Here is a 25,118-nt window from a genome sequence, read left to right as displayed (position 1 = left end):
TTTCTTTTTTAAAAAAATTTTTAAATTTACTTATGTATTAATATTATATTTTTACATTCTAAGATGTTGTGGAGAAGTTGGGGGGAGGGGAAGAGGAGAAGGGGAAAGGAAATAGGGTGGGAAGAGTAGGAAGGAGGCAGGGCTTGGTCGAGGCCTGTAGCTCCCCCCTCATTCTGGCTGCAGAGACCAGGGGGGTTCTGGTGGCAGCTTGGTGGTCACCACTAGGCTGGGTGTAGTCATTGGGGGGTGTGTGGCTGAGGTCCCCCTGGCCTTTCTCCCTCCCTGGCTTGGGAGCTCAGGGTGCTTCCAGTCCTTCTAGGTTTTATAGGTGTTCTTTGGTGGTGTTAGACTTTTACTAGCTAATGTCAGATGTTGATCTGTGGATATTTTGTTTTTTCTTTCATTTCTGTGTTGGATTATTTGCTGTTCTCACCACTTAAACTCTGCACTGGAACTAATTTGCTGTCCTTTGCTTACTTCAAAAATGGGAGAACTTCCTGTGGGGACCAGCACATGAGCTCTGTGGTTGAGCTAAATTGCTGCTTTGCTGCCGATGCCCTGGGGAAGGCTTTTTGTGCAGCTCAGGTTTTAACTGTATGTACTTCCAGGTCTTGTGAGGTCTGGTGCACCTGGGTTGTGTGGAAACTCTGGTCTGGGCCTGAGTCATTTCAGTAAACTGCTCCCCCTGCGGTTCTATATTCCTGACCAGTCTCCACTGAGTAGTCCTGCGCTGGTTGGGGGGCAGATCAGCTGTCCATGCTGTGTCCCAGTGTTCCCCCGGTGGGCCAGTCTCCCCCACTGCCTGCACTCCAAACACTTCCCATGGGACAGGCCATGTGCACTGGTCCCTTGCAGTGACTCACTGGCCTCTGAGTGGCTCCTCTTTTCAGTTGTTGGGGCTCCTTGCTCCTACATGGGTCCATGGGAACCCTATTAGTGGTCTTGCTGGGGGCTGCCAAGGTTCTCTTCTCCACTGCAGCCTCCAAGCAACTTCATATGAAAGGCACAGCTGTGGCTTTTGCCAGCTTTTTCTCCATGTGCTCACCAGGGCCAGCCTTGAAATGGCTGGGGCTTGAAATGGTGGGAGTGGTCCCTTCTTTCTCTCATCATGACTTTTCCTGCCTTCATGAACTCTGTAGGTCTCTCTTCCTCTTCCGCTGGGCTCTAGCGGCCCCAGCTTGGCTGTCATTGCTTTCTAATAGGTGTAAATTGGTTGATTTGTGGGAGAGAGTGACACTGGGGACCGTCTATTCTGCCATCTTGACTGGAAGCCTACAGGGGACTTTAAAACAGCTCAAAATGTTGTTACTACCACAATTTTCTATCTATAATATTCTTTCAGTGTCTTAAGTTGTTTATCAGTGAGATTGTGCTTTCAGCAAACTTTCTGGTAGAATATACATTCAGTTTTTAAGGCCCTGGAGCTCCTAACAGGCTCGCAGGGGTGCTGGCACCTCATGGAACCTGGGTTTGTGCAGGTGGCAGTGGCTGGGCCAGGGTGGAGTGTGGTCAGATGAAGGCTGATGTTAGTCATTCAGAGAATGTCTGTGGAAGGCCTACTCTGTGTCAGACCCTGAGGCAGAGAGTGCATTAGTGAGGGAAGTCGGACCGGCTTCCTGCCTTCCGGGTGTGTGTGCACAAGATCAGATGAGGCTGCAAAGATAAAATGAATCTGTTTAGCAAGAGGTACCAAAGGCAGTCTGAGGTGGAGGGGATTTTGGGTGACCTGGGGAGAGTGACGGTGGCTAGGAAGAGCTTGCTGGGCAGAAGGAACTGCATATAGGAAGATCCAGGGTGGGAAGTGTTCAGCAGACCGTCTGGCTTGGCCTAGTGGAAGCGTCCAGAGCTTGGGGGAGTGGAGAGAGCCAGCTGGTTCCTGCCAGGCCTCTCGTGGCCATGTCAGGGAGTTTAGCCTTCTCGTAAGAGCAGTGGGAGGGCAGTATTTTTAGGAGTGGCATGATCATATTTAGATTTTAAAAAGAGCATCCTTGTGAATTTGGGAGGCTTAAAGAGTAGTTCAGGGAAGAGGAGAGAGTGTCCTGGGTCATGGTGGAGTGAATGGGGTGGGAGAGATGGCACTGTCAGGGCTGCTTACTCTGAGGGGAAGCTAGAGGACTGGAGAGAAAATTCAAGAGTTGATGGCATATGGGTGGTAGTGGGAGCTTGGGTGGGGTTGGGGTCACCTGGGATGAGGCAGGAGAAGGCTGGAGTGTTGGCCCATGAAGCAGGGGAGAGGGCGCCTCAGGAGGGAAGGAGTCAGCTGGAGGAGAGTGCCTGGGGCCCCGGGGGATGGGGATGGGAATGTCCATTGGGTTAGGGATCCAGTCTGTGATAGGCAGACGGTCCACTGTGCTTGTTACTGAACGGACTTCGTTGGCACTCAGAGGATTGGAGGGTCAGGTATTTTATTATGCCACTGGGCCCAGACAAGCTAATGCTTGAAAATCTGGACCCCGATGTCAGGTTTCACAAAGCTTTTATAGTGGACTCTTTCAGGGTTTTTACGTTTCTTTTTGTCAGTATTGCTAGGCTAGTATATGTGGTCTGGGCAGATAAGTGAGCTAGGTTACAGAAGCCAAAAATGCAAGTAGTGATTAGAGGCGAGATTAGTGTAACAAGCAAATGTTATTTCAAAGACAAAATATTACTTCAAAGACAAAACAGACTTATGAGAAAATTATTTTGGCATTTTCCCAACATGCTCCCTTCACCTGGGTGTCGGCCTTATGATTTAAGTAAACTTTGAGTGCCATGTGAACCCACAGTCTGTCCCCAGCACCTTGATGGTATGAATTTTGAAGAAAGAGCTGGGGGTTTGGAGTCAAGGGACCTGGGTCTGCTTCTTGGCTCCAGGTTGCACAGTGACTCTTGGTGTTGGTTTCCACTAAGCACGCTCTCCAGGCCACACAGCATTGAGCAGAGAGAGGAGGGTCTGCTGCTGCCTGTTCCTGAGCCTTGGCAGCCCCATCCCAGGGTTGGGCTGAGCCCCCACCCCCGCTGCCCCAAAGCACCATCCAGGGTCTCTGGATGAAACTGCTGAGTGCAGCTGCTCAGGCCGTGGCCCTTCAGGCCAGCGTTTCTTGTTTTCTCATCATCCTTCCATCTGGACCACATTCTCCAGACCCCCTAATCATTGCCCCCTTAGCTGCCAGCCCTATCCTCTGTGCTGTGTCACTTTGTGGTATGACCTCTCGAGGCTCCTGGGCCCATACAAATAGAGTCCTTTCGGGCCTCCAGTTTGCCTTGCCCCATGAGCCACCCTCTTGCAGGGCGGCATGTGTGGAGCTCTCTGACTGTGGTGGTCACAGAAAGTCCTCCTGTTAGGGGACAGACTAGAGGTGCTGAGGAGAGCTTTTCACTCGTGTTTGCAGGTGGATCCTCCCCATCTGGGGGTGGGACCTGATTAGGGCTGATCCCAGTCGCCTCTCCCTAGTAGTGTCCTCGGCTCTCCTGTGAATCCGTGTCGTTTTGTTTCTTCTGCAAATTCATTCATGCATTTCAGAGTATGACACAAAGATTATCCAACTACAGCTCTGAATCCACCCCACCCCCATGGTGCTACTGCTCATTTACTTGTGACTGCTTAGGTCACATTTGTCCCCCAAACACAGCACTCAAAGGAGGAGGACCCGGGTGAAAGTGCAAAGGTAGGCCTGTGTTGAGGTGGGACGCTTCTTCTCCTTATTTAGGAATTGATGGAAAAATACTTACTGATGAGTCCTGTCAGATGGGCTGCTGTTTAGTTCCACCCAAAGTCTTGGAAATGGCCTGGAAGTTTGCTTTGCTGGGTTCAGAACTGTCGAGTGGTCCCCCTGTATTGGGATGCAGTTTTTCTGTGGCTTCCCAGATTGTCAACTTCTGTCTTGTGCATTTGTTTAATTTATCTCTGTGTACACTTTCTTCACACCACTGTTTCCGGTTTTTATGTAATAGCATTTTGTGATTCATAGTTTTGTTTGTTTGTTCTTTGTCTTTCTGTCTTGGAAAATAAAATAGCAGTAGGATACTAAAAATGAGGCTTTGAGGAAATGACCGTTTTTTCCTAATAAACATCCAAAATTATTTATGATGTGTTTTCTCTCTCTCCTTTTTTTTTTTTTTTTTGGAGCCCAGCCGCACCGCGCTCAGGCAGTGAGTGCACCGGCCATCCCTATATGGGAACCGAACCCGCGGCGGGAGCGTCGCTGCACTCCCAGCGCCGCACTCTCCTGAGTGCGCCACGGGCTCGGCCCCATGATGTGTTTTCTCTCTCTCCTTTTTTTTTTTTTTTTTGGAGCCCAGCCGCACCGCGCTCAGCCAGTGAGTGCACCGGCCATCCCTATATGGGAACCGAACCCGCGGCGGGAGCGTCGCTGCACTCCCAGTGCCGCACTCTCCTGAGTGCGCCACGGGCTCGGCCCCATGATGTGTTTTCTCTAATTCTATTCTGATCATGTAATATATTGAAGTTTACTAAGACAAAAATTAATTTTCTGATGTGTTTTTTTTTTTTTTTTTTAAAGGTGACTCCACCAGCGATGCAGGTAAGGAATGGCCTTAAATAAATATGTTTGATATAAATCGTGTATGTACACAGATATGAGTATGTGTTCTCAGATTTATGTTTTACAGATTGCAAGAGTGTGAGTAATTTATTTTAAGGAAACATATCTTAACTACATTAATTTAAGACTTTATGTGTTTTAAGCTCAAAAGAATGCATATCAGGATTTTTTCCAGAGTATAAAATATATTTCCACTATTTAAATTCTGATTTATTTTTACTATTTTCTGAATTTCTTTAAGTAGTGGAGTCAGTTTAATTGTCTTAATAGTTTGGGCTTGTTGTTTACTGGTTAAATCTTTTTATCAAAATGAAGAAAACTTCGTTCAGATTATAAAAACAATATGGTACATACCCAACATAGAAGATTTCAAAAATGCAGAAAAATATGAAGAAAATATAAAAAAGCACTGGTAATCCCACTGCTCATAACTTAAATGAATATCTGTCTAGAACCCCATATATATACATAATTATTAGATATGTTACTTTACTATATTCTTAATTATATTAAAATGATGACATTGTTTTACACAAAAGGGTCTAGCATGTGACTGTATCATCATTAGTTACCTGTTGTCTGTCACTGTTATCAATGGTGATGGGTGAATATCTTGAAACATGTATGACAGAGGACTTCAAAAAGTTCATGGAGGGCTGGCCGGTGAGCTCAGTTGGTTAGAATGTGGTGTTATAACACCAAGGTCAAGGGTTTGGATCCCTGAACTGGCCAGCCACAAAAATGGAAAGATTTATATTATCTTTTAATTCTGTTTGTCCACAAACTGTCTGAAATCTTCATATTTACATTTGTTCCTTTTTTTTCTTGGATTGTATTTCCTCTGTTAAATTAATGAGATGATTGACCTACTTTTTGAGTTTTATTTCTTGAGCAGTTGGAGTAGTTTGCATTTCCAGGGTTTGAATGTATCCATTTCCCCAAATCTTCACCAAATTTAGATATCAGACATCTGTTTTATCTTCATAAAAATGTTGAAAAAATAGCTCATTTATATTTGCAATTATTTGATTGCTGTCTTTTCAAATATTTATTAGTTGTTTGTGCTTCTTCCTTTGTGAATTGCTGATTGCATTACTATCCATTTAGAAGGAGAAGTTGGACCTGCTGGCCAAGATAAGTCTGAGGTGTCAGAGAATTCAGAAATCCCTAATGAGCTTTCATCCAGTCTCAGGTCTGTGTGCTTTTGATCCCATGACCTTGGAAGAGTGCTCAAACCTAGGACACTGCTGTGATGTTTCTCTCTATCTCTGTACCTTTTGCTGTTCATGTAATGCTTGAGCTAAATTATGAGGAATTTTTGTATAAAGAAAGCAAAAACTATTTGTATAATTTTCTTGTACCTGAGTGAGGTATAAGAACTGTACGTAGAACATTTTAGGGATTTAGGGGAATTCATAATTATGGCTAAGTTATGTCATATTTTGATTAGTAATAGTTATATAATTTTTTTTTTTTTCGGCTACCTTGAAATTACTGAAAATATAAGGTTAAAACACGGGTGCTTTTTAACTCATCAGGTTATTGGAATGTTCTTATTGTTCTGCTGAGTATGTCCTAAGTAGCATGTTGATGACGGCCTGGAAGTTACTGTTAACATTAACCTGGGTTCTCTTTTGTCCACCTTGAAATGTAAGATGTTTCATATTTCTTTTTTGGTTTTCCAATATTTGGGTTTAGAAGAATACCTAGGCCTGGGAGTGCAAGACCAGCGCCTCCCCGGGTCAAACGGCAAGAGAGTGTGGAAGTGTTGACAGTGGACAGGTAAGGTTGGCCATGCTGGGATGGCCCGGGTGTGGGGGCTTAGGGGCTGACGAGTGTTGGTGCCTGTGCTGAGAGAGACGGGGCAGGAGATGCCGCAGGCGGAGTTGGGAAAACTTGCTTTTGAGGAAAAGAAAAAGGAGGGCAAGCCCTCATCTGAGCCCACAGACAGACAAACATGTCAGGTGAATGTGAGAGAATATATACATGCATATAAAATTAAATCTTAAACTATATGGGGAAATGTTGGGCTGTATTTCTCTGATCTCTAGATAGAAGACTTTCTAACTATAAAAACAATGAGAAAAAATATAAAAAAGATTTAAAGGCTTAATCGCAAAAAAATTAAAAATAAAAGGTTGTCAAAAAGTCATCAGTAATATAAAGACAAATAACAGGCTGGATCAGAGTGGGTTTTAGATAGAATAAGAGGCAGGGATTAGAAGCATAAAGGGTCAATATGTCTCTCCAGGAGTTTTGCTGCAAAGGGAAGCAAAAGAATGAGAAAGTGCTTGGTGGGAAAGGAAGCGTCAAGGGAGGTTAATTATTTTTTGTTTTTAAGGTAGGAGAAATGTCACATTTTTTTCATTGTGGGAGCGATGTCTGAGCCGCTGGGTGGTGGTGGGGATTGGTGAAGCAGAGTCCCTGAGTGGGTGAGGGGACACGGAGGGGACGGTGGAGAGCTGGCATGTGGGTGCAGATTCTGGAAGGCGAATTCTCTCTGGGGCTCCATTTTCCTGTGAATCGAGAGTGAGTCTGGGGAAGAGGAGCGGGAGGTCGGAGGAGAGTGGAGGTGGTGTGCAGTGCTATGCACAGGAGCAGGGAGCGAGTAGACCTGAACAGAGGTTTCATCTAGGTGTTCCCCCACCCCGGATGTTAGGAACATCAGGCCACGTCTGGAAATAGTTTTTAGTATCATGACTAGAGAGGGTCTGGAGAAGAGAAGGTTGTTGGCATCTAGTTGGAGGGCTGGGGCCAGGGTTGCCCAGGACAGCCTCTACTGCAAAGGATGACCCGGCCACATGTCCCTGGCCCTGAGGTGGAGGACCTGGCCTAGGGAAGTAGAGTTTGACGGCTGGGCAGCATCAGGGCGTAGATAGGCCTCGTTTTCCAGCACTGTCAGCTGCACACGTGCAGGTCCTGGGTGGCACGGTGCTGCATTAAACAGGGTTGGGGTTGTGCCCAGCAAGTACTCCAGAGAGAGAAGGGAAGGGAGTTGGGAGTGTGCGATGACCCATGATGGGATTTATGCCAGTAAGGAGAGGAGATGAGGCCTCTGGGGTGAAGGGCCATGACGAGGCAGTGGGGTTAAGAAGCCAGAGGTGCTGGTGGGGTTGAAGGATTGTTGGGTCCTGGGGCATGGGGTGGAAAGATGGGGGTGGTGGTCAAAGAGCTGGTGCTTGGATTTGCAGTTAGGGGCTTGCTATTAGTAGTGGTGGTGGGGTTGAGGGCAAGGGAGCTGACAACCTGAGATTCACAGTGGGTGGTGTTTATGGAGGATGATTGAGAATCCACAGTAAGCACAAGGAGACCATGGAGCCCCCATGTTCAGGGGCTGCAGGAGAGTAGAGTCTTCAGGGGAGGGCAGGCAGCTGGTAGAAGTAAAGGAGAGGGTGGGCCGGCCCGGTGGCGTACTGCTACAGTGCGCCGCTTGGGAAGTGCGGCGGCGCTCCCGCCGAGGGTTCGGATCCCACATACAGACAGGTTCCTGCTCACTGGCTGAGCGAGGCGCGGGAGCAACGCCGAGGGTTGCGATCCCGTTGCTGGTCCCGGTCCGGTACGGGGGCGACACTGAGGGTTGCGATCCATTGCCGGACACGGAAAAAGAAAAAAAAAAAAAAAAAAGAAGTAAAGAAGAGGGTGAGGTTGGAGAGGGGGCCCTGGTGGGGGATATGGACCAAGATAGGGGTGTGCAGAGATGGTTTCCCATGGTTACTGACATAAGCAGGGGTGGAGGACAAGGTGAGGTTGCTCCTGGTGGTGCCAGAAGATCGTTGAGGGTCTGAGGGGCCCCTGTTGATGGAGTTGAGGGTGTTTGGAAGAAGTAGGTATTATTGCAAGAGCTCATTCCCAAGTGCAGGAGCTCCCACTTGACCTCGTGCATTGCACTGAAGCCAGGGTGAGGTTTGGGGTGTGTGAGAGAGAGAGAGAAAGTGTGTGTGTGTGTGTACATATGTACATACGTGCACATGTGCCACAGGGTGCTAGTGGGGCATGGGAGTTAAGGGTCTGGTTGTAGCATGATCGTGTTAGGTTGCTTAGGGAGGAAATGAGGCGGGAGGGGCTGACAGGGAGCCCGGGGAGCAGTGGGAGTGATACCTCAGCAGAGAGAAGCTGACAGAGGTCTGGGGAGGGGAGACTGTAAGTGGACCCGGAAGGCACGAGGGAGCCCTTGGATGGGGATGGTCACCAGGGAGGACAGGGTCAGGGGCTGGTGGGCCTGCTATGGGATGTTGACTCACCCAGAATAACAGCAGGACCTGGTGGGGAGAAGCTTGCATGTTGCATGCTGGGTGGGACACAGGACGGCAGCAACATTCAGGACCCAGCTGTGGGACCTTGAGGAGCCTGCTGTGTGAGGAGGAGAGGTTGGGGCAGCCCTGGCCAGTGGGGCCGCCAGGACCACCCCTGCCTGAGGGTTGCCTTGCTACTCAGGAGAACAGGCCCCTGCAGGCAGAGGGCAGCAGGTGGTGGGGGAAGCGGGGAGGCTCCTAGGGCCTTTGTTCTGCAGGGCCTAGCGAGGCTGGGGGGCAGGGGAGGCTGGCGTGGACCAGGAGGTCTGGCCAGCATTGGGGAGGGGAACTGGCCGGGCTGGGGTCGTGGGTGCAGAGCAAGGCTCTCGGGGACCCAGGCCTGGTGGGCTTCCCTACACAGTTTGTGTCAGCTTGAGCAACGTGTATTTTGTGATGTTGTCGTAGAGGTAGTTAGTGGTTAAATTCCTCTTCGATTACCTGTGGCACAGTTCCAGATGCACGGGAGTGACAAAAACTTTTGCCTGACAGAACATCTCTAATTTAATCAAATTTCTTTTTATTTAGGGCAGGGAGTGGTAAAACCGTCTCAAATGTGATTGTAGATTCACAGAATTCTGACAATGACGAGGATAATCAGTTTGTGGTGGAAGCTGCCCCTCAGCTCTCTGAAATGTCAGAAATTGAAATGGTTAGTTAACCTTTAATAACTATATTTTATCTACTTTGGAATTAATATTCTACCTTATAGATTTATGTAGACAAAATTTTCCCCTAATTTTTCAGTTAGTTTTATTCCTACTTTAATTTGATCATTCCTTTTCTGAGATCCACAAAAGCATGATTTTGAGAATTCAACTAACCTGAATCTTTTTTTCCCCCCTTTCCTACTCAGGTACCAGCTGTGGACTTAGAAGAGGAAGAGAAGCATGGTGAGGCCTGCATGCGGGCGGCGTGCGTCTTGCATGTGTGTGTCATGTGCGTTCATGTGAGCAGGTGTATGTGTCATGTGTGCGGACAGGTGGGCAGGTGTGTGTGTCGTGTGCATGGGCAGGAGGGCGGGCTTGTGTGTCATGTGTGGGTGTGTGTGTCGTGTGTGGGCATGTGTCGTGTACATGCGCAGGCAGGCAGGCTGGTGTGCACGTCATGTGCGTGTGCCTCCTCTGCATGTGCTTGAGAGAACCTAATGCAGGTGGCTGTGGTGTGTCAGGTTCTGTCAGGTGTCAGATCAGCAGGACACAGGACACTGCTGGCCTGGACTCCCTCTGCATTGATAGTGTCTATGTGAGGAGGTGGCTGGTGCTACCACCTGTCCTGAGGCCGGGGAGGGCACCCCAGGACACTGGAGATCAGCTGTGAGCTGTTGTTCAGGCAACTTCTTTTCTTATCTGTACAATTAGATTGTGGAAGGGGCTGATCTCTGCAGTCCTTCCCAAGTCTACAGTTTTGTAATGTTATTTGTTCTCTTCCCAAGTGCAATATTTTCTTCTATTTCAAACATGTATGAAGTGGAGAGAATCGTCTAGTGGGCTCCTCTGCGCCCCTCACACAGCTTCAGCGGTGATCAGCTGGTCTCGTTTTAGCTAAGCCTGCATCTGCTATAATCCCTACTCTCCCCAGACTATTTTCAAATCCCAGAGAACATCATCTCATCTGTAATGTGTTATACGTGTCTCCAAACGATAAGGGCTCTTTTTAAAAAACAGAAAAAACCCCAAAACCGAACCCCCCCCCAAACCCATAATTCCATTGTTGTATATAAAAGAATTTAATAATCCTTAAAATCATCAAATTGCCTAATATCAGTTTTTCCAGTTATCTTGTGTATTTTTTCTGGTTTGTTTGAGTCAGGATCCAAGTAAAATCCCTGCATTGTGGGTGATAGGTCTAACTCTGCCTCTCTCTTACTCTGTGGCCCCTTTCCCCTGGCAGCATATTTAGTGGAGAAACTAGGTGGGTTGTCCTTTAGAGTTTCTCGCAGTGGGGTGTTGCTTGCTTGTTACCCCCTGTGTTGTTTTACTATATTATTCTTTTCCCTAAGTATCCTGCAAATTGTTCTAAGGGAAATCAGATTCAGGTTCTTTTGGCAAAAATACATCATAGGTGGCACTGGTTCTTTGTAATGTCTGGGTGACTCTCTGCTTGTGATGTTGGCCTAGATCTGCTTTGTCATTAAGAGTTGCAGTATGGTGACGTTGTTGCAGTGAGTTACTGTGAACTTGCAGGGAGAGGCAGGAAACACTGAAGCTTAAGACAGTAAACGGAGTTTATTGATATGCCGGCATTGTCTCAGTGGACTATAGTCACAAAGGCTGAGCCCCGAACACAGCGGGGCTGTTATTTTTATATTATAGAATTTCTGGGGTTTTGTAATAAGGCAAGGGGGCTGATCTTATGATTTTATGTGGTTATGACTTTGTCTTAGGGTGGAAAATTACCGCAAGTGAAGCAGAAGGGAAAGTTCTGTTACAGCAGTGTGTGTTAACCTCAGGGTAAAACAAGGCCCAGCTGCAGCTGGGTCTGTATGACATTGGGTGAAGGTCTCGGTTACAGCTTAGCAGGGCACAGCTGGGCAAACATGAGAGCTAACAGGCGTAGCTGGGCGAGACACAGCCGGGTACATACGTATGAGTTCCTTGACGGTGGCATCTCATACTCCCTTCCTCATGTTCAAGATGGAGAACTTCGTAGTGCACCCCCTCCCCCAGCTGGGGTTTGACTACCCCAAGGCACAGCCCCTACAGAAGAGGCAGGCTGAATGCTTGGTACTTTTTCTTTCTTGATCTAGTTTCATAGCAGTGACTTTGTTTTTTGTCACCTATCAAAGATGACTAATGAGGGCTTTTTGTTTTGTGGGGTTTTTTTGGTATGTTATGAAGTCACGGATTTTTAACATATTTGGCATGTTCCATTGCAGTTAATCTGTGTTGGACCGTTATTTGACCAGGGGGAGCCTATTTAAGTTTTCTTCTGGGGGCCTTTTGACACATCCCAGTAAATTTTGGGGCTTCTTGTTTTTTGATTGGACAAGTTGTTTCAGGACCATTTTGTATATTTCCTGTCCTGTATCTGCCCGTTTCTCCCAGGGGCCTGGCTGCTTGTTGCTTCAGGGTTGGTCCTTGTTTCTAAGCATTTTCACTGTACAGAGCACGGATATGCATTTTTTTATATAAGAAAATGTGTCCTGAGTTCATACTGATATTTCCAATTCAGGTTTAGGATTATGGATTTTGTCTGCATTCTTTGATTTTGTACATGCATCTCTTCTATCTCATGCCCAAAATCCTGGCTCCCAGCACCATGAGCTGTCTGTGTGCTTTATCCTGCAGTATGCACACACAGCAACTTTAGAACGTCACCAGCAGTTATTAGCAACAGTGGGATTACTGAAAACACTCTAGGATTGATTTTGTAGGTCTGTTTGTCTTTTTGTTTTTAGAGTATATCACATTAGGGATGTACAATCAATTGCTTTGTTTTGAAGTTATGAAATTCTCCATTAGCGTATGCTTGCTAATCTGATATTTAAAAAATTTTTTTTTTGGCTTTATATTTTTAGGTATTAATGTTTTAAATTTTTTTATTTTTGTAAAATATTCATATGGTTTTAAGGTCAAATGTACAAAACAGGGTATATTTAGAGATGTGGGGCTTTGATCCCAGTCTCCTCCATCCTATCCTCTCCTTCTCCCAAAGGTAACAGTGAAAAACATGGCTTATACTCCATTTTTATTTTTTTTATTTTTTTATTTTTTGTCTTTTTTGTCTTTTGTCCGTGTCCGGCAACGGATCGCAACTCTCAGTGTTGCCCCCGTACCGGACCGGGGACTGGCAACGGGATTGCAAGCCTCGGCGTTGCTCCCGCGCCTCGCTCAGCCAGTGAGCGGGAGCCGGTCTGTATGTGGGATCCGAACCCTCGGACGGGAGCGCCGCCGCGCTTCCCAAGCGGCGCACTATCCAGTGCGCCACCGGGCCGGCCCTTATACTCCATTTTTAAAAATATAAGTAAATGCATGTGTGGTATTTATCAGTACTTACACTTGTCTCCATCTTTTTTTTTTTTTTTTTTTTTTTTAACGTGACAGTATATCCTGACATTCCTTGCATAGCAGTCTAGAGAAATTGTCTTCAATCCTCTGCATAGCCGCATGGTCCTCCACCATGTGGATGTGCCATGATTTATTCATTCTGTCTCATCTTGATGCATGCTTGGGTAAAACACAGTATTTTACAAAAACAATTTTCATATATTTACCCCGTGGGTAATTCTGAAAGAAATTAAATACTCTTGCTCCAAGATAAAAGAAATGTTAGTACTTAGAAGCAAATCAGAATTGTGATATATGTTTATAATAGACAGTTGTGTTTTTGGATGTTAATATACATTTCTTCTTAATCTTTGGAAATAGAAAAGAAAATCTATTAGTTTTTTTTACCTTTTGAGCAGCTGATTTTCTCGTTAACACTGAAATTTTATGGTTAATTCCCACCATCAGCTGTTGTATCAATCCATTGTAGACCATCTTTTATCAAGTAAAGATTATTTGAAATTGTTTTTAGTACAAGAAGAGATAATATAAAAACAGTATTTTTCCCACCCTTCAACCCACTTAGGATAGTTTCCTGGGGCAGAGAATAACCTTTAACATAAAACCACTGATTTTCAACAGGCGGACTTGTGAAAAAGATCTTGGAGACTAAGAAAGATTATGAGAAATTGCAGCAGTCATCTAAACCCGGAGAGAAGGTAATGGAACGATTTCTGTAAAAATTGGCATTTTAGCAGTCTGTTTCGCACATGCTCTTAAAAATTAGGAGCATCTTTCAAATGTTATGGTTATCAGTTATATCTGTTTACGTATTTCAATGCTATTCCTCGTGTCCCCAGTTGGGAGGATAGACCATGTGGGCGATTTCTGTGAGGCTGCTTGCCTGGACTGGCATCCAGCCCTGTCCTGGGTGGGGCAGCAGCTTGCTAGGGCAGCTCAGAAGCCAGGAGCCAAAGTCCTCTTCTCCTGCACTGTGTGAGTCTCTTCTCCAGCCTCGCCTGTCCTCTTCCCAGGCCCTACTTGTAGACAGTGAAGGTTGGCTGCCTGGCCCTGACTTATTGTAAAATAAGAGGCTGGGGAAGTCTGGCTTTTAAATATGTGTTTTATTTATACTTGGCTCCTAGTGGTCTTCCATACAGATGTGTGATGTGGTTTGATGGGGACCCACAGGCTCCCACCAGCCACTGCCCTTTCCCTGGCCATGTGACCATTGGGGTGAGCACCTACAGGCTAGGTGGTGTGTCTCAAATGACCCAACTAGGTTACTCTCACAGTCGCTTTCAACAGTAAGAATAAATATTTTTTTTTTTTTTTTTAACGGAAGGTCTCTTGGATAGTTAGCTTTATCAGCCAACAGTTCCAGAAACTTTTATATATGGGAATGCACGCACATGCACATTTTTCCCCAGTTGAATTATTTGTTTTAAATAATTCTGCTTAAATTGCCGCTCGTCTGTCCTGAAGATACTGTCTGGAATAGCCAATTGGAGCTGTACAACCGAGACTACCAGTAGAGGGAGCGTTTTTTCATAGCATCCACTAGAGGGGGCTGTCGTCGGCGTGGTCCGAGCACCACCGAGCTCCTCTGAGAGGAGAGATGCCTTTCTGCGGTCTGTTGTCTATTGCTGTGGAATTTTAATAGGTCGTGGTCCTCATATGCATGAGGGGTTGTCCTGGGGTCCCTGGGGATGTTTCTGAGATCCAGTTGAAAACCTTGAGTGTGTCCCTCCAGGCTGTTAGTGTAGGTAACCTTCGAAGTGTCCATTGATTTAAATTTTATAGCTATGTTTTTTATGCAAAGCATACTCGACTGTTTCAGAGTTTCCTCTGAAGAGTAAATTTCAGATTGGTAAATTTTTTTTACTTTGGAAGATAAAAGAAAAGAATGTCCTTGTTTGGTGAACACACTGCTTTGAAAAAGTGCAGTTACAGCTTCAAAGTCAGGAGTAACATGTATTACATTTGGGTAGGGAAAAATTAGCGTCTCTGCTGTTTTCTTTAAGGTATCGAGAAACATAAGATTAAATTTGACTTGATGGTCTTCTACAAACTTTTTAATATGATTTTTTAAAATAAAAGAGATTGGGCCGGCCCGGTGGCGCACTGGATAGTGCGCCGCTTGGGAAGCGCGGCGGCTCTCCCGCCCGAGGGTTCGGATCCCACATACAGACCAGTTCCCGCTCACTGGCTGAGCGAGGCGCGGGAGCAACGCCGAGGGTTGCGATCCCGTTGCCGGTCCCCGGTCCGGTACGGGGGCAACACTGAGGGTTGCAATCCGTTGCCGGACACGGAAAAAAGACAAAAATAAATAAATAAATAAATAAAATAAAAGAGATAAAAATGTACAGGAAAAGTTGAAGTACTTTTCGTGCCTGCCCCAGTCCTGCTGTCCTGAGGGCAACCACTAAGATAGATTCAGTGCATATCCCTACTTTTACATGTATGTAGTGTTGTTTTGTGACTTTTTAATGTTACCCTATGGTTACATTATGCAGGTTGCTCTCTTCAGACAGTGTGTTTCTGGGACTCCCTGTTTTGATACCTGTAGATCTAGTTCATTCATTTTAACTGAAGACTCATTCCATTATTTTTTTTTTATTAACTCCTTTATTGATGGACATTTAGGTTTTTTTTTTTCACCATTTGCTATTATAAACAAGGTTTCTACAGGGTCCTTTCCATGTCTTCTGGTGTGCAAGAGGCAGTGTCTCTTTGAGCAGGAATCAGCAAAATTTTTATGTGAAGGGCCAGATAGTAAATATTTCAGGCTTTTTGAGCCATGTGGTCTCTGTTGCAGCTACTCAGCTCTGCTGATGTAGCAGGAAAGCAGCCATAGCATAGACAGTATAAACGCATGTGTGTGGCTGCACTCCATAAAACTTTATTTACAAAAACAGGATCCAGCCTGGGGGCTACAGCTTGCCAAACCTGCCTTCAGAGGCTGTGCCCAGGCTTAGAGTTGCTGCACCAGGGCGTACACAGATCTTTAGTTTCATCAGATTTGCTATTTTATTCCTCAAAGTGGCCATGCTAATTTACTCTCCCGGTGGAGTAAAAAGTGTCTTTTTCCCATACATCTGTGCCAACTGGTCAGGAGAGCGAACACACAGTGTCCTGTGCCTGCCGTAATCCCATCCTTCCACCTCTCTCTGTGCTTCCCCGCCCCACATGCTTTATACCCCAGTGCCCACTGATCTGCTCTGTCACTATGCTTCAGTTTGCATTTCCTAGAATGGTGTGTAAATGGAATCATATAATGTGTACTCTCTCTTGCTGTCCTTTTTTTTTTTTTTTTTTTAAGTTTGGCTTCTTTTACTCAGCATAATTATTTTGAGACTTATCCATGTTGTGGCATGTATCAGCAGTTCATTCCTTTTCATTGCTGAGTGGTAGTCCATTGTATGTATGTACAACAATGTGTTTATCCATGTATCTGTTAATGAACATTTGAATTGTTTCTAATTTGGACTATAACACATAAATCTGCTATGAACATTCATGTAGAAGTCTTTCTGTGAACAAGTGCTTTCATTCCCTTGGGTAAATACCTGGGAGTGGGACTGCTGAGTCACATGGTAAATATATGTTTAACTTTTTAAGAAACTGCCAAACTGTTTTCCAAAGTGGTTGTATGTTTCACATACCTACCAGCAGTGTGTAAGAGTTCCCGTTTCTCCACATCCTGGTCAACACTTGGTATGGTCAGCTTTTTAATTTTTCATGGTTGTAATTTGCATTTCTTTAATGGCTGATGATGTTGAATATCTTTTCATGTGCCTATTTGCCATCTTTATATCTTCCTTGGTAGTGTACAAGTTTTCTTGTACATCTTAAAAATTAGGTTGCATGTTTCTTATTGAATTCTGAGTGTTCTTTATATAATCTGGGTATAAGTCCTTTATCAGATAATGATTTGCAGATATTTTCTGACAGTTGTGGCTTGTCTTTTCTTTCACTTAACAGTGTCTTTCAAAGAGTAGAAATTTTAAATTTTAATGCAGTCAAATTTATCAACTTGTTCTTTTATGGATTGTACTTTTGGTGTTGTATCTAAGAAATCTTTGCCCAACACTCAATCACAAAGGTTTTCTCATAAGTTTTCTTCTAGAGATTTTATAGTTCTAGGTTTTACATTTTATATTAATTTTTGTATAGAGTGTGAGATATGGCTCAACGTTTATTTATTTTTTCATATGTTTTCCAAATATTCCAGCATAATTTGTTGAATTGCCCTACTAGAATATTTTTTGTCAATCAGATGGGGGTGAGATTGTATCTTTGTTTCCTTAACAACAGCTCACATATATTGCCTACTTCCTCTGCTAAGTGCCTGTGTTTATTACTTTTGTCCTCACAACAACCCTTTGACATAGGAACAGAGTGAAAATCCTTTATACAGAACTCTTGGCTTCCAGATGGATCTTAGAAACATAATGTGGTGCATACACCATGTACTGTCTATAAAGCCCCAGTGAGGTCAGAGGCATTCAAATGTGCTCGTATTTCTACAGCAAAATGGATTAAGAGACCACACCAAGTGAGTGGATATGATGCTAGAAATAACCTCAATGAGTTTCAGCACAAATTTATGAACAATCTTTGCATTGTCAGAGCATGGGATTTTTGGAATTGATCATCACAGTTTCCCCGCGGGTGTAGTTTGTTCACATCATTGCCCATTTTTCTTTCATGGTGTTTTTCTTTTTGTTATTGGTTTGTATGTGTATATGTTATATATAATGTTTATATTATATATAATGTGTATGGTATGTGATATATAATGGAATCTAATTTTGTAATTTATAAAACTTTCCTATTCTGATATAAAATTTAATCAGCTTTTTTCTTTGTATATTGTTTTTGATCTTGTCTAAAAAAAATCTGTCATCCTGGTTATGAAGGTGGTCTCAATAGTTTTAATAATTTCAGTTTTCTTTTTCACATTTAGGTCTCTAATCAGTCTGGAATTTTTGTTTTACGTTGTGAGGTAGAGGTCCGATGCTCCCCTCTCCCCTGCCTCACAGGTAATGCCGCCTCTCCAGTGAACCCAGATCTCCTGCACGCTTGGGTGTATTTCTGCCCTCTCTGTTGTGTTCCTCCTCGCCAAGTACTGTACTTTTATGTTGGGAAAGACTTGCTAATTGTTCCCTTCCTCTCCTCTCCCACTCTATATTAAATCTTCATGGTTTCATATAAATTTTAGAATAGTTTGTGTGGTTCCATGAAAAATCTTCTTGTGATTTTGATCAGAATTGTATTAATCTTGACTTTACCTCTAACTCTTGATCCATTGCCTTGCCTCCCTTTGTAGCAAAACTACTCAAAAGAATTGCATATATGTGCCATCTGCAGTTCACCTCTTCTCATTCTCTCTTTAGCCCATTCCTGGGAGGCCTTTGACCCCACTCTTTCATCCAACTGGCCCTTGTCAAGGTCACCTGCCCTCCCAGTTGTTAAATCTGGTCCTCTTCTGGCTTGAAAGCATCAGCAGCATTTGATGCAGTTGGCCATTCCCTCCTTAATATGCTGCTTCTTTTGGTTTCTGGGACAGGGTATTCCTCTGGTACCCCTCCTGCATGCTGGTCCTCCTTCTCTGTGTCCCTTGCTAGATCCTCCTTTTCTCACTGTTTTCTTAGTATTGGAGTCTTAATGTTGTTAGCTTTTCAGTTCTCAAACTAATTTTTTTTTAACCAAGTCAATTTCTTTAGTGGTTATATTTCATCTTTCTATTTCTTTTTCTTTTTTTTTTTTTAAAAAGATGACCGGCAAGGGGATCTTAACCCTTGGCTTGGTGGTGTCAGCACCATGCTCAGCCAGTGAGCGAACCGGCCATCCCTATGTGGGATCCGAACCTGGGGCCTTGGTGTTATCAGCACCGCACTCTCCCGAGTGAGCCACGGGCCGGCCCCTTTCTATTTCTTCTTGAGCTTATTTTTGTAATTATATCTGAATCAGTTAGGATTAGGTTTACCTGAGTGAAAGGAAGATCTAAAACAATAGTGGCTTAACCGAGGTAGGAAGTATTCTATCTCATGGGTCAGAGTCTGGAGGTGGCAGTCTGGGTGGCAGTGACCCAGACTTTGGCCTTATTCCTTCAGATGGATGACCTCCATTCCTTAGGGCACCTCCTGGGCCAAGATGGCTGTCCCAGCTGCAGCCTTCAGGACTGCATTCCAGCCAGCAAGAGTGAGGAGAGAGAAGGCACACCCCTCCTCTTTTTAGGATATTGTTTGGAAGTTGTGCATACCCCTTCCACTTGTATTGGCCAGAACTTTGTCACAAAGGAGAGAGGTGAAATCGTTATTCAGGCAGCCATTGCGTAGCTAATAAATCAGGGGTCTGTTACCACAGGCTAGATCTTGCAAAATTTTCTCAATGTTTGGCGTGCTCAGAAGATGATAACACTTGCAAGGCACAGGGGTAAGTGGAGGAGGCTGCCTTGCCCGGCTGGGGACCGAGTATTTCTGGAGTGAGCGCATCTTTCACATGTGGGCTGCACACAGTGGCAGGAAGCTTTCCAGCAGCTGTCTGTCCACAGTGGTTTCTCTAAGAAATTGCTTATTTTATTCATATTTTAAAAAATTGTGACATAAAGACATTTGAGGTGTACTTTTATGATGTTAAAAAATATCCGTAGTTATAGTTTCCCTTTTCTTCCAAAAATTTTGTGTCTTTTTATTCTTTGAGACTTTGAAACAACAAAATAGATGCTCTCCAGCAAAGAATCAACTTTTGGTTTTGTGGATACTCACTTTTGATTTCATTAATTTCTACCCTTTGTTTTTCTTTTAATTTCTTTGGGTGTTTACTTTTTCTAGCCTTTTGAGTTAAATGCTTAGCTCATTTATTTTTAGTTTTTGTCATTTGTATTAGTCAGTTTTGTTGCTTATAACAAAATGCACAACTGGGTAATTATAAAGAAAAACGACATTTATTGCTTACAGTTTCTGAGGCTGAAAAGTCTAAAGTCCAACTGGTGGTGGCATCAGTGACCCAGGGGTCTCACATTGCAAGATGGTGGAAGCAGAGAAAGCAAGACAGACTCTCCTCTTCTTTTAAAGCCCTCAGAACCACGCCCCTGATCACCATTTTTAATACATTCACTACTGCACGGTCCTACAATCCAATCACCTCTTTGAGGCCCCACCTTTCAATGACCATAACAGGATTTCCCACCCTCTTAACAGTCACAGTGGGGGCTAAGTTTTTAATACATAAACCTTGGGGGACACAATTCTGGTTTCAGGGAGATTTGGGGGGACAATATTTAATCCACTACATCATTTAAATATAAATATATGTAAGACTACATGTCTAAGCATGCTTTATCCTTGAATTTTAACTTCCTTGAATATTAAATTGATATTGAATATTAAAAATTCCTTGAATTTTTATATGAAGTACTTTGTGATGTCTTCTTTAACACATGAGTTATTAGGGGTCTTTTTTAAAAAAAAAAAACTTTCAAGCATAGGATTTTTTAAGTCTTTATTGACAGTACCTAATGTAATTGCTTGTTCACGTAATATGGTTTTTGTGATATTGGTTATTTAGAATTGATGCGACTTTCTTTGTGGTCTAGTTTGTGATCAGTTTTTATAAATGTATCATAGTACTTGTGAAGTAAGTCTACTTTCTAGACATATTTTGGGTCCAGGCTTCGATGCCCCTTGTTGATTTCACAGAGAGGCAAATGTAAGAGTATGTACTCAAAGCATGTAGGCTATATGCATTGTCATTACTGATTTATACATATTAATCTTAATATTAATTGCTTATCTTTCTCACTTAAAAATTCAAATATTAGGTGTTCTCTCTGCTCTCACATAAATTGTAGTGTGCCCTTAGTCTTAGTGCTCTTTATTTTTTTGGAAGTAGCATTTTTTTTTTTTTTTTTCAGTGCTTAGGAAATACATATTTGTAATCTGGGCATATCTCCAGCCTGTCTTTGAAGTTACATTAAAAAAAAAGCCATTTCTTATTGTGCTAATGGACTTCAATAATGCATTATAGAATAAATATGTGAATCAGATTGCCTTAAGCATTTTCTTTATTATCCTGTCTTATTTGTTCTCTTTTCAAGAGGAAATATAAACTTTGTTAATAGTAAGATATTAGCTCCTGCCAGTGTTTTCTTCTTTCTTCAGGTTTATGAAGAAGTTTTTGAAAAACAAGCAAAGAAAGCAGTTTTATTACAGTGTTTCTTAAGCTTTGAAAGTACTTGCTTTCTAAAGCTTTATACAGGAAGATGTTGTAGAGTGACAGCCAGCAGTTTCAAAGACCATCCACTCACTCTAAAGTACTGTTTAAATATTTCTCACTCCTGAGTTTTGGTCTCCTACATTATCTTTTCATTAGTTTCTCTTTTTCATTTTATATGTGTTCTAATTGAACGTTAGTTTCAGATATTTTTTATTTATTTTAAATATTTTATTATTTTTATTTTTATTGAATCATGATTGGTTACATATTTTTGGGATTCTATATTGACATGTTGATCAAATCAATATTACTAGTATGTATTGTTACAAATCATACTTATTCTTTATGCCTCTTGTCCAATCTCTCCCTCCCTCCTCCCATCTCTGATAACCCTAGATGTCTTCTCTCCCTCTGAAAGAGTAGTGGTTACTCTGTTGACTTGTTGCCTAGATGATCTGTCCAATGCTGAGAGGTGTGATCAGGTCCCCCAATATTATCATAGAGCAGATAATGTCACTCTGTTACTCTGGAATGGCCTTTGTGGAAAGAGACATACTATTCTTTTCTTTGGTCTCTGCTGGTGACTGTCCTAGTGTCAATGCACTCTTTAGACTCTCTTAGAGTCCTTGTAGAAGAAGTTCATTTAAAGTGTTGGTGATTTTTGCTCTCCTTTTCACTTTCTTGGTCGTGAAAACTGTGTCTCGTTCTGGGAGTGTTGGAGGTCACACACACATCTGGTTCAAATGAGAATGTGGGCATGTGTCGAACTTGACCCTGCATGTATGTATTTTACATATGTGTGTATTACAGTCATAATAAGGGCACAATGTGGCAAACAAATGTTGATAGAGATTACGGATGGCTTTCTTAAACATCTATCTGGGAGTATAAGAACCTGTTGTATCTGGAAGTGAACTTCTTATGAACATGTTATATTTTAGTTAAAACAAATGGTGTATAGTGAATAGTATTTAACTAAATTCTTATATCAAAATCAGTTTTCAGTCTTATCCTATTTTACTTTGGTGATCTGAATAGGTCTTCAAATTATTTCTTACTTTGGTAGCTAGATGGTGCAGTTTCCTCACAAATATTTTCAGCCTCTTGGAAAAATGCTATCCAAAATCCCCCCCTTACCTGAAGTTCTACACCTAACAAAAGCATTTGCAGTTTGAATATTTGTAGTCCTAATATTATCAAATGTTTCTTCTGCTAGGAATATTGCTTCTGGCATATGCTGTAAAATTTCTTCATGAGAAAGACTTTGAAAGCTAAATTGGGGAACCACTGAAATTGATTTTAATCATGAAGGGTGGTGGTAGGTTTTCTTTGTTTTTTGGGGAATTTTGTTTTTGTTTTTAAGGAAATAAAGTGATAGTTTTATATTCCCACATCAAATCTCTGCATTATCTTCTAATATGCAGGCTGAGAACTTTAAGTTTGGAATATAAAATTAAATTGTCACCACCACATTATCTTGTAAAAAATCAGATGCCAACAATATCACTTAAAAATATTTATAGATATATACCATAGAATATGTTGTGTAGGCCACAAAAATGGTTTAGAAGCCACTAAAACATTTGTATATGAACTGCTTGAAGATAGTTCTGGGGAGATAGGCCTTTTCTCTTCAGATAAATAAAGGTCCTGATGGGGTGAAATATCAGAGTACTTTACCTGGGGGGGAAAAAAAAAATATATATATATATATATATATGACTTAAAAAAATGGATTACAATATGATTGTCTCACAAACATTTCTGCATTGAATGGTCATCATCATCATCTGTTTATTACGATTACTTAGTGAATGATAATGTGACAAGTAAAGATTCTATTTTTACTCAAAATGTCAGTTTGAGATTGATATTGTATCCGTTGGTTTTCTAGATTTTAGTCAGCTGTGGCCTGATAAGGTCACTTTTGGTCTTAGTTCTGTCAGTACTGTTCTTTGCATAAAAAACATGTTTGGTTTGACGGTTTTGACAGCCTGTCTGTGGATGTCAGTCCAGTTACTCGAGAGTGTAGACCCCGGCGCTGGGACGTTCTCACTGCGACGCGTCAGTGCGTGTATGAGAGGACGTTGCGTAGGCAGGGGACGGACTCGCTCGGTAGGGCCAGAACTCACACTGAGCTTAGTCAGACTGACTGTTGAAGACACGGTGCAGCTCAGTGGAGAAAAGCGCAGGAGGTGAGTGGAGGGCAGTGCGCGGGGACCGGTGCCCGGAGCGCAGCCACCCGGCCATGCTGGGCCCGTCCGCAGGCGGAGACCAATGATGCGTCCCTGATGAGAGCAGTTGTCACGAGTCTGAAGAGGCATGAAGACTTTAGGAAGTACCCCAAGAAACATCATGAAATTGTTTTAAGAAATTAGAAATTTGGGCTTAAAAGGAAAGGATTAGGAATGATGTAGCTGAGCCAGGGGCCGGGGCCATTGGTGCACGTTTGGCCTGGCCTTGGCTGCTCGGCATGCGTTCCCAGAGAGAGATCTTGGCGACGTGGGAACGGCAGTGGGCAGCACAGAGAGCCCGTGTCGCTGAGCCCCTCCATGCCGGGCTGTCCACACGCTGTCCCGGTCCCCCTTACCACCACTCACTGCTGAGGAGATCGAGGCTCAGGAGAGGCCAGGTGCCTTGCCCAAGGCCTCGCACTCCAGAGCCTGGATCCAAACTCTTATCCTGCGCCAGAGCGCCGCACGCGTGTGTCAAGCTGGCGTGGAGCCGAGGGCACGAGACCCCCTGGCTCAGTGTGGCAGTCACTTGGTTCGACTTCTCTTGTTTTAGGTGGAGCAGCTTGTTTCCAGACCTGCCTTAATCCTGAAATTCCACATTTCTTTAGCTTCACTTTAAAACATTTACTTCATGGTAACTTTTTAAAAATTCTCAGTTTAAAATTTTTTTTTCTAAAACATATGTACTCATTTATGTTTACTGTTTTAAGTGAGAAACATGTTTATTTTCTAATTCTCATCTTTTTATTATTCCTGTCTGTCTACTTCTGACTTGAAAAGCAGCTTCCAGTGAAGAGCTATTGCCAGAGGAACAGGACTTGGCTGAATAAATTAGGTTTTATTGAGTTTTTAATTTAATAAGGGTAAAACAGGCTTAGGAGGGCTGATGAAACCATGGCAACTTTATTACTTTTCTCCAGGGTATGAATGATGGGGGATATTTTAGAGTAAAGAAAAACTAAAATGCTTAGTAGTAAAGTACTTTGATTTCCTATTTATAGCAGTGATGCGTATGTAGTTTTTCATATTGGGATGTTATCAATATTCTGATTGAAATCTCCAAATGGTTCCTGACAGGCCAGATCTCCTGACCCAGATGTGACACCCTTAATGACTAATAAAGCCACTGGATAAAACTTGTGATACTTGTCACAGACGCCAGGAATGACCCCCACTCAGTGAAGGACTTGTATTATATCAGGGTTTTGTTCTATATAATCTGTACATTTTAGGAAACATTTTTAAATCCCCTAAAGAAAAAAAAGATTTTAAAATAAAATAGAAATGTGTTTATTTTAGACATTCAGTTATTAATAAATTATAAATAAAATATACTGAATGTATCTTAATATTCTTACATGTACACTTCAAATTACAAACAAGATGTAGTCTAAAAGTTTAATTTGTTAGTTTTTAAAACTCAGGAGTCATTTCCATATATTAATATTTTTGGTACTGAGTAGGTTTCCACGTAGCTTAACAAAGCTTTATTTTACTAGCAGAGTTCATTTGCAGTAAAAAAAATCATAGAAAATAATGTTGTAATAGTAATAACTAAACTAAGCAAATAAAGTAAATACTTTTTAAGAATCTTAAAAGTGACTTTGTAAGGAAAGTAGATTTAGAAGCAGAAAAAATATTTAAGGCTGTGAGAGGCCCTTTTGAGAACTTTCAGATACTTCAGAGATTTTTTTTTTTTTTTTTTTTTTTTCTTTTGTTTTTTTTCCGTGTCCGGCAACGGATCGCAACCCTCAGTGTTGCCCCCGTACCGGACCGGGGACCGGCAACGGGATTGCAAACCTCGGTGTTGCTCCCGCGCCTCGCTCAGCCAGTGAGCGG

The 25,118-nt window shown here is 43.0% G+C and overlaps 1 protein-coding gene across 1 annotated transcript in view; it reads left to right on the top strand.

Annotated features, from left to right (window-relative positions):
* TRAF3IP1 (TNF receptor-associated factor 3 interacting protein 1) overlaps window positions 1–25,118 on the top strand; it is a 67,010-nt gene that overhangs the window by 18,662 nt on the left and 23,230 nt on the right. The window contains exons 9-14 of the mRNA XM_008586042.1: window positions 4,503–4,523; window positions 5,652–5,736; window positions 6,243–6,326; window positions 9,362–9,485; window positions 9,690–9,726; window positions 13,465–13,541. Of these exons, the coding sequence (XP_008584264.1) occupies window positions 4,503–4,523; window positions 5,652–5,736; window positions 6,243–6,326; window positions 9,362–9,485; window positions 9,690–9,726; window positions 13,465–13,541 (428 nt within the window). The remainder of the gene's footprint in view (window positions 1–4,502; window positions 4,524–5,651; window positions 5,737–6,242; window positions 6,327–9,361; window positions 9,486–9,689; window positions 9,727–13,464; window positions 13,542–25,118) is intronic.

The sequence above is a fragment of the Galeopterus variegatus genome, unplaced genomic scaffold (assembly GCF_000696425.1).
Source record: "Galeopterus variegatus unplaced genomic scaffold, G_variegatus-3.0.2 Scaffold108, whole genome shotgun sequence".
NCBI lineage: Eukaryota > Metazoa > Chordata > Mammalia > Dermoptera > Cynocephalidae > Galeopterus > Galeopterus variegatus.
The sequence above is the reverse complement of the archived record's forward strand: the minus strand, read 5'-3'. Positions and strand labels throughout refer to the sequence as shown.